Source organism: Neophocaena asiaeorientalis, unplaced genomic scaffold, assembly GCF_003031525.2.
Source record: "Neophocaena asiaeorientalis asiaeorientalis breed wild unplaced genomic scaffold, Neophocaena_asiaeorientalis_V1.1 scaffold388, whole genome shotgun sequence".
Classification (NCBI taxonomy): domain Eukaryota; kingdom Metazoa; phylum Chordata; class Mammalia; order Artiodactyla; family Phocoenidae; genus Neophocaena; species Neophocaena asiaeorientalis.
In genome coordinates, this window is record NW_020172738.1 from 650,805 (window position 1) to 661,519 (window position 10,715).

A 10,715-nucleotide genomic window follows, 5' to 3' on the forward strand; every position below is an offset into this window, starting at 1 on the left:
TTGCTGTGTAGCCCACTTTCCCTGGAGTATACGAAGCCAATGTCTCCTTCTCCCCACTTTGCCCTCTGGTGTCCCCTGGACTCAATGCCCTCACCTGTTTCGCGGAGCGGTATCTCTCCTCCTCTCTGCTCTCCTCTTTGCCCAAGATAGTGAATGGCTTCTGCTAAATCATGGACCACCTATTGCCCTCCCCCTCCACCACCCCAGGCATAGGTAGTCAGCTGACGCCGGACATTTCTGACTTTCTCTTTCCCCTTCCCTACCAGTGTCTGGGAGGGAAAAGGAAGTCTCTGGAGATTGAATTCCCTCTGGTAGGAACTGTGCCACCTCCCTCTGGATGCAGATTTTATTTATTTTTAAGTTTTTTTGGATGCAGATTTTAACCCTTGTTTTCTCCCCTTCTCTCTGCTCTGAGAGGTCCCTTTGGTGTTCTCAGGGGGATGGGGCATCTCTGAGGAGTGGCAGTTTCAGCCCTGGAATGGTTAAGGGGGGAAGTATGGGACCCATTAAGAGAGGGGCCCTCAACCCTCGGGCCTCGGACCGGTAGCTGTCCGCGCGCTGTTAGGAACCAAAGCCACACAGCAGGAGGTGAGCAGCAAGTGAGCGAAGCGTCATCTGCCGCTCCCCATCGCTCCCCATCGCTCCCCATCGTTCCCCATCGCTCCCCATCGCCCCCCATCGCCCCCATCGCTCCCGTTACCGCCTGCACCATCCTTCCCCATAACACACACACCCACCCGCCACCTGTGGAAAAATTGTCTTCCACCAAACTGGTCCCTGGTGCCAAAGAGGTTGGGGACCGCTGATTTATAGTGAATATAGGGATAACTAATATGTTTACACCATATTGGGTTTATGTATTATCTCATTTAACTCCCACAATAACCCTGTGAAATAGATATATTACTCTCAATTTATATATCCCCATCGCCCCCCATGGCTCCCCATCGCCCCCCATGGCTCCCCATCGCTCACATCACCGCCTGAACCATGCAGCCACTGGTCCGTAGGGTGGACCAGTCCTGACAGCACCCTGGGGCTGGAGTGCTGGGGAAGTGGATGCTGTCGGGGGACCCACTGTAACCCTGGTAACCTTCTAAAGAGGCGCCCTTGGTCTAGTGGGTCATTGGGGGTTGTCTTCTCTGGAAGGTTTACAGCCACCTGAGCAGGCTTGACACACTGAGGCCTCACTATTTGACTGTGTAAAAATCTGCTGCCAACAGCGCCACCATGTGGCTAAGAAAAAGCAACGACAGTGGTTGAGGGATCAGATCTGGGCCCTCTTGTCTCTGGGCACGAGAAAGGGACACCCCAGAGTTGGTGAAAAATTCCAGGGAAGACCCAGACTGCCTGCTCATCTGAAGGGTGTAAGTCTAAGCTACTTTTCCTATTCAGAGGGGAAAAAATTAAATATTTGTACCTTGAATTTTCAGAAGGTTCATACTGGAAAGCAGAAGTAAGTAGGGTCAGTTTTGGTTTTAAATGGTTTATCTTTCTTCAGTTCCATGGGAAGACCAAACATTTTGCCTTCTATATACCTGAGCTCATGAGGTTACTGATTCCCTCTGAGGGACGTGGGTTCAGCTGGGACACTCAAGCCTGCATATCAAGGAGGTGAAGAATCAGGTCCTCCAACCTGCTCCAGTCCCCTGTCAGTCACCACGCCAGGCTTGGATGCAGGAGGCCCTTGTGAGGGCCCCAAGGGCCTGTCCTCAGTGACTGAGGCCCACGAATGAGGAATGAGATACATAACCACCCCTAAAATTTGCAGGACACATGTAACTACCTTTACTCCTACTAGCAAATTTGATCTTCAAGACGCCTCATGAGCTGGACTTATCCACACTTTGCAGATGAGAAAACTGAAGCTGAGAGATGACGGGTGGTTCGCCCAAGGTCACACTGCTAGTGTAACAAACCACCCCAAAGCTTTGTCTCTTAACATGACAAACATTTAATATCTCACACAGTTTCTGAGGGTCAGGAATCCAGGAACAGCTTAGCTGGGTGGCTCTGGCTCAGAGCCTTTTATGGGGCTGTGATCTCATCTGAAGGCTCCACTGTGGCTGAAGGAGCCACTTCAGCTGGAGGATCCATTTCCAAGGTCACTCACAGGGCTGTTGGCTGGAGGCCTCAGTTACTTGCCATCTGGACGTCTCCACAGGGCAGTTCATCATGCCCCTGGCTTCCCCAAAGTCAGAGAGCCAACTAAGAATGAGTGAGGGAGGGAGAGCAAGACAGAGAGAAAGAGAGTGGCTGCAATGTCTTCTACGACCTGATCTTGGAAGTGACACACTGTCACTTCTGCCTCCTTCTATCGGTTACACAGACCAATCTTGGTACCATGTGGGAGGGTATGAATGCCAGGAGGTGTGGCTCACTGGGGCCACCTTGGAGGTGGGCTACCACACAGAACCACATCCTCTGGCTCCTGCAACCTCAGCCCTTCAAGGCCTTTGGGATAGCAGTGGCGGGGGCTCCCTTTGGGGTGGAGTTGCCAGATTTAGCCAATTAAAATACAGGATTCCCAGTTAAATTTGAATTTCAGGTAAACAATGAATCATTTTTTAGTATAAGTATGTCCCAAGTCTTGTCTGGCAACCCTATTTTGGGGAAGAGGAGTAAGTGCTCAAGGGGACAAGCCTGGGGGGATGGCCGAGTTCTGGGGCTTTTAGATGGTGCATGGGGCTTTAGGCCAGGCTGACCTCTGGCCTCTGTGGATGCTGAACCTGACCCTTCCACCCCCATCCTCAGCTTTCCAGGGGGACCCAGACAGAGTGGCCAAGGCAGAAAGGGCTGGGGAAGGCCACTCTGCAATCCTGACGCTCCCAAACCTGCCAAAAGACTCCTTCCCTAGTGGGACTGGAGAGAGAGGCATCCCCAACCTCGGCTCCAGGTGGGGCCTCAGAAGCCCAAGACTAAGGGGTTGGCAGAAGGAAGCGGCTGGAGGAGCTGGGAAGTAAAGGCCCAGGATCCCACCTGTTCCACCCCCACCTGAGGGAGAGGGAGGCAAGAAGATGTCTGTCTTTCTGACCCCTCACAGAGGGGTCCCAAGAGGCCAGCCTGAGTGTCATTCTCCCTGGTCCCTGAGCCAGCCCTCTGCCTCCCCCTAGATCGTCCTGCCCCACCCCCAGCCGATGTCCACTCTCAGCCCTTCTCCGGTGGCTCCTGGCTTTATTTGCAAAGGAACCACTGTTGAGAATTAGGGCTTCCCCCTCCCTCCCTTGACCTCAGCTCGTCTCTGCCCCAGCCTGGCAGGACCAACTGGGCTCAGAGTCTCAGGGCTGGGAATCGGTCTGCCCAGGAAGAGCTGGTTGTTTCGCAGACACCCCTGTCCACACAGCTATCCACCGCACCCCCTGTACCTCCCTTTCAGGCCAGCCGCCTCCCCTGGCTGTTGGGCCAGGCTGGGGAGGGCACGCCCGCTCTAGATGAAGCGCTTATCCTGCTCCCGGTAGGAGAAGGGGTCCCCAGGGAAGGGCTGAGGTGGAGGCTGGTTGTAGGCGCCCTGCAGGAAGATCCAGGCTGTGCCCACCACCATGATGGGTGTCACCACAAACAGGCAGAGTCGGTCCACTGTGCGGGCTATCCGATTCCAGCAGTCCTTCTCCTGGGGGCAAGGGTGACAGAGACAGAGACAGTGGGGTAAGAAGGGCCCCCAGACCACATACTCACACCCCAAGCCGGGGCCCACGGCCTCGGCGTATCTGTGGGGCCTGCCTCGGGCTTGCAACAGATGGCATGTGCTGCCATGTCCCCAGCAAGGGCCCGGGCCCACCTCCAGCCACAGGCGGGGCTGGTCGTTCTGTCTGTCCAGGAGACAGAGAGCAGGCCCACAGACTCCCTCCCAGCCTCTCAGTGCTGCCACTAGCTTATATGTGAACTAGGAAAATATGCCCCTTTGTCAGGGGAGATTTTTTAAGTTGTGTAGCACTGAACAACCCTATAGGGCCGCCTTTTAAATGTCTGGCTTTGTCTGGAGTATCAAGCTGGGAGTTGAGCAGGGACAGAAAGTGATTGACAGCTGGGAGAAAAAAGGGACCCTAAATGAGGTCCAGAGTGTGACCCCAACGGGGCAGAGCTGTGCACCTGTGTGTATATCTGAGTGTGTGCCTGGCCCTGCACACTGCTATGGGATTTTAGGCAGGGGATCCCCCTCCCCGAGAGGCCTGGAATCTGCACCCACTGTGAGCTCCATCTAAGTTGATAGGTATCTCTGAGGGGAACTGTGCCCCCTTAAGATATGTGTCCGATCAGGGCACTACCTGAACATCTGTACACAGCAACCCTCTGGCTACTCACGTCATTGTAATTGTTCTGGTCCTTCATGTGGTTGACGATGAAGTTGGCCCCATCCACAGCTGGCTTCAGCTCACTGAAGAGCTCCTGCTGGGCCTGCTCAGAGCCTACTGGGGGCCGACCTGTGGACACCAGGCCAGAGGTGGGCATGGGGCCTGCCCTCACCCCATCTCCTGTGGATGGGCCGAACTCCAAGCCATCAGGGACCCACGTGCGGTGGTGAGGCGCCGGGCCAGCCCATGACGCTCTGACTGCTTCTCAAACATGAGGTCACTTCGGGACTTCAGCGAGAAGTACTCCTCTGCCTTGGAGATGTAGCCCAGGGAGCTGCTCCTCCGAACCAGGGTCCCAGGGCTGGGCCCATCCTCTGCCGGACGGGACATGTGCAGGACCTCAGGCAGGGTCTCCAGGAAGAGCTATGGCAGGTCGGAGGGGCCAGCTTACAAACGTGGGTCACCTTCACACATGCAAACATCACACATGCAAACATCTGTGACTCCATTCCTGGCTTGCCACAAAGTGCTCGCCCGTCTGATGCTGTCATTTATTCTTCTGATCCCCTACTGATGGACAGTTAGGTTGCTTCCAACTCTCTCATTACAGCAGAACTCTGATCCCCTACTGATGGACAATTAGGTTGCTTCCAACTCTCTCATTACAGCAGAAGAACACTGATCCCCTACTGATGGACAATTAGGTTGCTTCCAACTCTCTCATTACAGCAGAAGAACACTGATCCCCTACTGATGGACAATTAGGTTGCTTCCAACTCTCTCATTACAGCAGAAGAACACTGATCCCCTACTGATGGACAATTAGGTTGCTTCCAACTCTCTCATTACAGCAGAAGAACGCTGATCCCCTACTGATGGACAATTAGGTTGCTTCCAACTCTCTCATTATAGCAGAAGAACGCTGATCCCCTACTGCTGGACAATTAGGTTGCTTCCAACTCTCTCATTACAGCAGAACTCTGATCCCCTACTGATGGACAATTAGGTTGCTTCCAACTCTCTCATTACAGCAGAAGAACGCTGATCCCCTACTGATGGACAATTAGGTTGCTTCCAACTCTCTCATTACAGAGAAGAACTCATTTGTTGAAAATGAATTATATATGAAAAAAAAAAGTAAGAAAAATGCCCCCAACGCAGAGCTAAGACCAGAAAAGTTGCTAAAGTATCCTCAGCTGTCCCAAAACAACCAGGTGGCCCTGCAGAGGCCAGGAGGCAAGGACAGTCCCCTTCCTGGGCACCCTGCCCCCACATTGCTCACCTTCCTTTGAATCAAGGTATAACAAACACACAGTAGACTCAACAAATCTTAAGTATGTAGCCAGGTGAAATTTTACAGATGCATTCAGCTGTGTAAACACCTCTCAGATAAGATAAGAACTGTATGTCAAAAATGTTCCCTCCTGCCTCACCCCCATCAATTCCTACCCACACCCAGAGGGAACCACCATCCTGACTTCTAGCACTGAAGATTGGTTTCGCCTGTCCTTGAACTTCACAGAAAGGAAATCTTGCAGTCTCTTTAGCATCGGGCTTCTTTTATGTAATATTCAGCCTGGGACGTGGGGAGCAGCAGGGCCACTTTTGCTGCCGGGTAGCACCCCCTGTTGTGGGTACCGCTGCGGCTTCACGCATCTCCCTGCAGAGAGGCACGTGGACGACCTCCACCTTTTAGCTACTGAGCCCTCACCTTCTTGACTCCCTCAGAGAGCATGTGGGTGCTGGGCGTGCGGAAGTGGATGTTGAGTACGATGACACAGATCACCACGACCATGGTCACCAGCACCATGCCAAAGAGCAGGAACCTGTGGGCACAGGTGCAGCCTGGAGCCCCCGCCCAGAGCGAGGAGTGGCGGGGTGAGGCAGGCAGGGACGGCACTCACTTGCCGATGAGGGGGATGGCCATGGACGTGGCTGGCAGCCTCTTGGAGATAAGCAGCAGGAAGACAGACTGGGCCAGGAGCACCGAGATGGCCATTGACGTCTTCTCGCCACCTGGGGAGCCCATCCTTAGCTGTGACCTCTGGCCCGGGGCCCGGAGGGCCCCACGGTGGTCCCTGCACTACTGTTCACAATGCCATGGTGCCCTGGGCTAAGGAGCTGCCACTTACTGCTAGGTGACCTTGGGCAAGCAGCCTAACCTCTCTGTGCCTCAGTTTCCTCAACCACTAAAAGCCGGAAGGCCAAAGTGAGAGAGTGTGTGTTAAATTCTCAGACGCTGCCTGCCACTGGGTGAGAGCTCAAGGACCCCCTGCTTTCCTCGTTAGCCAATCCCCTGCCACTCAGCCCTGTTAAATCACAGACCTTCTCTGTCCCTCCACCGCACAGAAAGCCCCAAGGCATCCTCACACCCAGATGACATTCCTGCTCTCAGCCCTTTGCTCAGAGACCCCAGCCCAGCACCGCCCTGCTCTTCCCACCTGCGCCCCTCAGCGTGCTGTGCCGTGCTGGCCCCGTTGGTCTTGGGTCCACGGCCCCGCCCCAGCGCTGCTTCTCGGTCTGCAATGCGCCTCGCAGCCAGACTCCAGCTCCCGCCCCACCGCCCCCCAGGCTGCACTCCTAGTCTTGTAGTTTCTACTCTGTCTGTCAGGGTCCGGGGCGGGGTCACATTTGTCTCTGGAACTCACTGTGCCCTGCTCATAGCCAAGTAGCCACAGATGACACGTGCCCTTCTCGAACCAGGTGTGTGTAGATTGCACGCCCCATGCCCTGGCTTCCCAGAGACCTTGTTATCCACCCATTGGTTCAACAGCCAGGCCCACGGTCACACAGTGGTGACCACACAGGCCCGATCTCTGCCCTGACAGAGGGACACTTTTGTAGTTCTCCCTAGGGTCCTTGGGAAGCCCATGATGAGAGGCAGAGGGGAGGTCCAAGAGGGATGGAGCCCCCGGGGGCCCTGTCCACTTGGGGGATGTCTGACAGGGTCACAGAGCCCTGCCACTGACAGGCCATGTGCCCCTCGTTCCTGGACCCTGGGCAGGGAGCACCAGGTTGGTGACCCCCAGGAGGAAGTGAGGGGCAGGGCAGGGGTGGCCGAGCTCAGGGGCCCTCGGGGAGGGGCCCGGGGCTGGGCTCACAGTCCGCCGGCAGGTAGAAGACTAGGTTGATCATGAAGGAGATGAGCACGCAGGGCACCAGGATGTTGATGACGTAGAAGAGCGGCTTGCGGCGGATGATGAGGTAGAAGGTGACGTCCTGGCGGCTGGGACTGCCCAGTGAGGCACTGGGGTCCACGTTGATCCTGGCCGGCCGGTGCACTATCTCCCACTCCCCGTTCTCTGAGGGTGGCACATGGATGCCTGGTGGTCAGGCCGGGCAAGGGGGCCGGGGGTGGGGGCTGGGCCTTGGGGCAGGTCGAGGGCGGTGGGGGGTGGGGGGCGCTGGGTGGAGTGAGCCAGCCCAGAGCCGCAGCCAGGCCTGTTGGCAGGGGCCTGCGGGGCTTGGGAGTGGGGTGGGGGCACGGACGAGGGTTCACACTCTGTTTCTGGGTATCTTTCCCTGGGGGTTGGGATGGAAGTTTCACTCTACAAGGGGGAAGTTTTCCTCTGGGACCGATTTTTTTTTTTCTCCTTGGAAAAAATAGAAGCTGAGGCCGTATGTGGTTCAAATAAGGAGGCTTGGGGATAACAAGGCAGTGAGAGTAAGAACCCTCCTCCCCGTGATGTACCAGCCTCGGGACCAGCGGGATGTGGGTCTCCTCTGACAGACAGGGGCAAGCGGTAGGGCCCAGTAAAAGATCTGAGCCTGATCACAGAGAGGGGAGGGGGCGTTGGGAGGGGGCAACATACACACCATCAGGATGACAGCCAAAGCCCCAGCCGTCCCCTGGACCACCCCCCTCATCTGTCGGCCACACCATCCCCAGGGACCCTGCTCAGACGGGGAAGGGTCTGGCCTGTGTGTGTCTACCTGCACGTCTGTGCCCCTGTGTGTCCACGTCCTAGGTGTGTGTATGTACGCGTGCATCTCTGCGGTGGGGATGTCAGTGTGACTGTATCCGTTGGGTGGGGGGGGTTCTGAGGGGCCAGCCCACCCAGCAGCGACGGCTCCGGCACCTGTGAAGCCCTCGGGGTCGATGATGATCCACTCCACGGGGTAGTAGCGGCCGTCTTCTTCATCCTGCTTCAGGCTCAGGGTGATCTCCTTGGCCGTGTACTTGAGTGAACTGGGGAGGGTAGTGGGCAGAGGGTGGTCCTCAGCCGCTGGCTGGTGCCACCGATGGGGGAAAGGCTAACACAGGAGGTTCACGGGTGGAGGGGGCCACGGTGGGGATGGGAAGCTTGAATCGGGACAGAGCAGGGGCCTCTGCCTGAGCGTGTTTACCTCCCTCAGCCCCTGGCGGGGTGCCCTGGGGGGAGGGGCGGCTGGAGAAGTGGGTGCACCTGAACTTGAGGGAGCAGTTCTGCCAGTCGAAGGGGAAGTAGGTGACGGAGACGGGGCAGGAGGAGCGGAAGATGGCGGGCGGCAGCCAGTACACGTAGCCTGAGGGGTAGATGAGCACGTTGCAGGAGTAGGAAATCTGGAAGGAGCCGTCATTGCTGCGGGACGGGGACAAGGGCCACAGTGAGTGCTGGCCAGCTGGGAGTTGGCCGAGCTGGGGGAGGCAGAGGAGGGCGGGCAGTCAGAAGCTTGGGACTGGAGGGGGACGCTCAAGACGAAGGGAGGCAGAGTGGTGGAGGGAAGCCAGGGAGGGCTGCGGCTCAACTTGTTCTCCAGCACTATCTCTGGTAGCCACACCATGTCAGAGGGCAGACGCAGGACACTGATGTTCCCAAAATCTTTGGCCTCCCACTTCAGCCGGCTGTCTGTCCAGCCCTGGAAGCCCAGAAGAAATGTCAGCAGTGGGCTCTGCTGTTGTCCGGGCTCCCCCATTCCCCCCGCTCCCCGAGCAACCACTTCCCTGGGGGAAGACTGGACAGGGGCTGGGGCTGGGACAAAAGAGGTTGGGTAGCAGACAGTGTCTTCTAATAAAATCAAGATACTGCGACAATTTTCCCTAGGTCAAGATCCTAATCCACAGAAGGCTCTATCTGGGCTTGTGGCAGCATCAGCTGATGGGAAGGGCGGTCGGGCCTGGGGTTTGTCTGTAGGCAGGAACCAGTCCCTCCCAGAGGACAGTGTCTGAGGCAGGCTGGGGATCCCCAAGCAGAAGCGAGCACAGGCGAACCTGGGCCCTGCACCCTCCCCACCCCCAGCTCTGTGCGGGGTGTTCTCCTTACGTGCTCAATCCACACGTTAGTGGTGAGGGTCTCTTCAACTTCTTTCTGTAATCAAACAGGAGGACTGTCCCCCCGGGGCCTGCACCCTTTCACCAGGCACCTACTCTTGGCTGCCACACAGGGGAAACCACGGCAATGGCCTGCCCCCAGCAGCCAGGAGTGGATGGGTAGACCAGGAAGCAGGGTGGGCATATGGCCTCTCACGTGTGTCATGGGTGCGAAACGGGGGCACCCAGAACTGAAGCTGGAGGGAAAGGGGCATCTTCAGCCCAAGACTTGTGGGCAGCACGCAGAGGCACAGAGAGGCCCCGAGCGCGTTTCCCAGGGAGAGGAGCTACCAGAGGCCGGGATGGGGCCTTGACCTTCCTCCACGGCCATCCCAGGCCAGGAGACAGCCAGGCCTCCTGGAAGCCATCCCTGCCACCGTTCCCCAGCCCAGCCAGGAGGAGCCACTCACCAGGGAGATGAGGTTGGAGAGGGTGAGGGCCAGGGTGACCTCCACGGTCTCCTCTTTGTGCGCCGCGGGCCGCAGCTCTTTGTTGTAATGCTTCTCCTCAAACAGGTGCCGGATGAGCCGCTCCTCCTCGTTCAGGCCCCAGCTGCCTGGGGAGGGTCGGGGACAGGGGCCCGGGAGGGACGCTGCCCTGAGGTCCTGCTGGGCGTGGAGCGGGCCCCGGGGGGGTGGCCCCTCCAGGGAGGAATGGCAGTGGGAAGTGGGGAGGTGGGCCTGACGCTGGGAGAGGGAGCCCCACGTAGGAGGGGACGGGAGGGGAGCATGCCGTGGGGGACCTGGGTAGGGGTCCTGGGGGACCCTCCAGGGAGGGGTGATGGCCACTCTTACCACACACGACCAGGGCAGCCAGCAGCCCCAGCGTTAACACGGGCCCCTCCATCCTGTTCCTCTGACTGGGTCTTGGGTCGGCCCCTCCTGTCGGCAGGGCTGGGGAATGCGGGCAGGTGGCCGAGGGGACAGGTGCAGGGTGCGGTGCGGTGCCAAGGGAAGAGGCCGCCGGAAGCGCAATCTGACACCTCGAGGCTCTGTGGCAGGCTGGAGAAACTGGGGCAGGTGATGCGGGCGTGGGGACAGGGACTGGCCAGCTGGGCAGGAGCCCAAGGACACGAGGCGAAGATCCCAGGCTGGGACTCCCCACCGCTAGTGGTGAGGGTGGGGGCCGGGTGG

General features: G+C 57.8%; 1 protein-coding gene across 2 annotated transcripts; it reads right to left on the minus strand.

The window, feature by feature from the left end:
- Positions 1–3,166: 3,166 nt before the first annotated feature.
- Positions 3,167–10,428, minus strand: CHRND (cholinergic receptor nicotinic delta subunit). 2 transcript variants are annotated; one of them, XM_024740583.1, is made up of 12 exons: positions 10,377–10,428; positions 9,993–10,138; positions 9,536–9,580; positions 9,022–9,131; positions 8,699–8,854; positions 8,372–8,481; positions 7,394–7,594; positions 6,197–6,308; positions 6,004–6,118; positions 4,511–4,715; positions 4,303–4,421; positions 3,167–3,610 (listed from the first exon to the last, which is right to left on the minus strand). In XM_024740583.1, the coding sequence occupies exons 1-12, from the start codon at positions 10,426–10,428 to the stop codon at positions 3,428–3,430; spliced, it is 1,554 nt and encodes a 517-aa protein (XP_024596351.1). In that variant the 3' UTR covers positions 3,167–3,427. The 2 variants fall into 2 exon arrangements, with proteins under 2 accessions (XP_024596351.1, XP_024596352.1); XM_024740584.1 differs by lacking the exon at positions 9,536–9,580 and having other exon boundaries at positions 3,428–3,610.
- Positions 10,429–10,715: the final 287 nt, after the last annotated feature.

What these genes read in the sequence shown, in the direction of transcription:
- CHRND (XM_024740583.1), bottom strand. Translation starts at nt 10,428, where the DNA reads ATGGAGGGGCCCGTGTTAACGCTGGGGCTGCTGGCTGCCCTGGTCGTG. An exon ending in TCTCCAACCTCATCTCCCTG is followed by an intron (nt 9,581 to 9,992) that starts GTGAGTGGCTCC and finishes GTTTGATTACAG; the next exon opens with AAAGAAGTTGAAGAGACCCT. An exon ending in GAGATAGTGCTGGAGAACAA is followed by an intron (nt 8,855 to 9,021) that starts GTTGAGCCGCAG and finishes CCCGTCCCGCAG; the next exon opens with CAATGACGGCTCCTTCCAGA.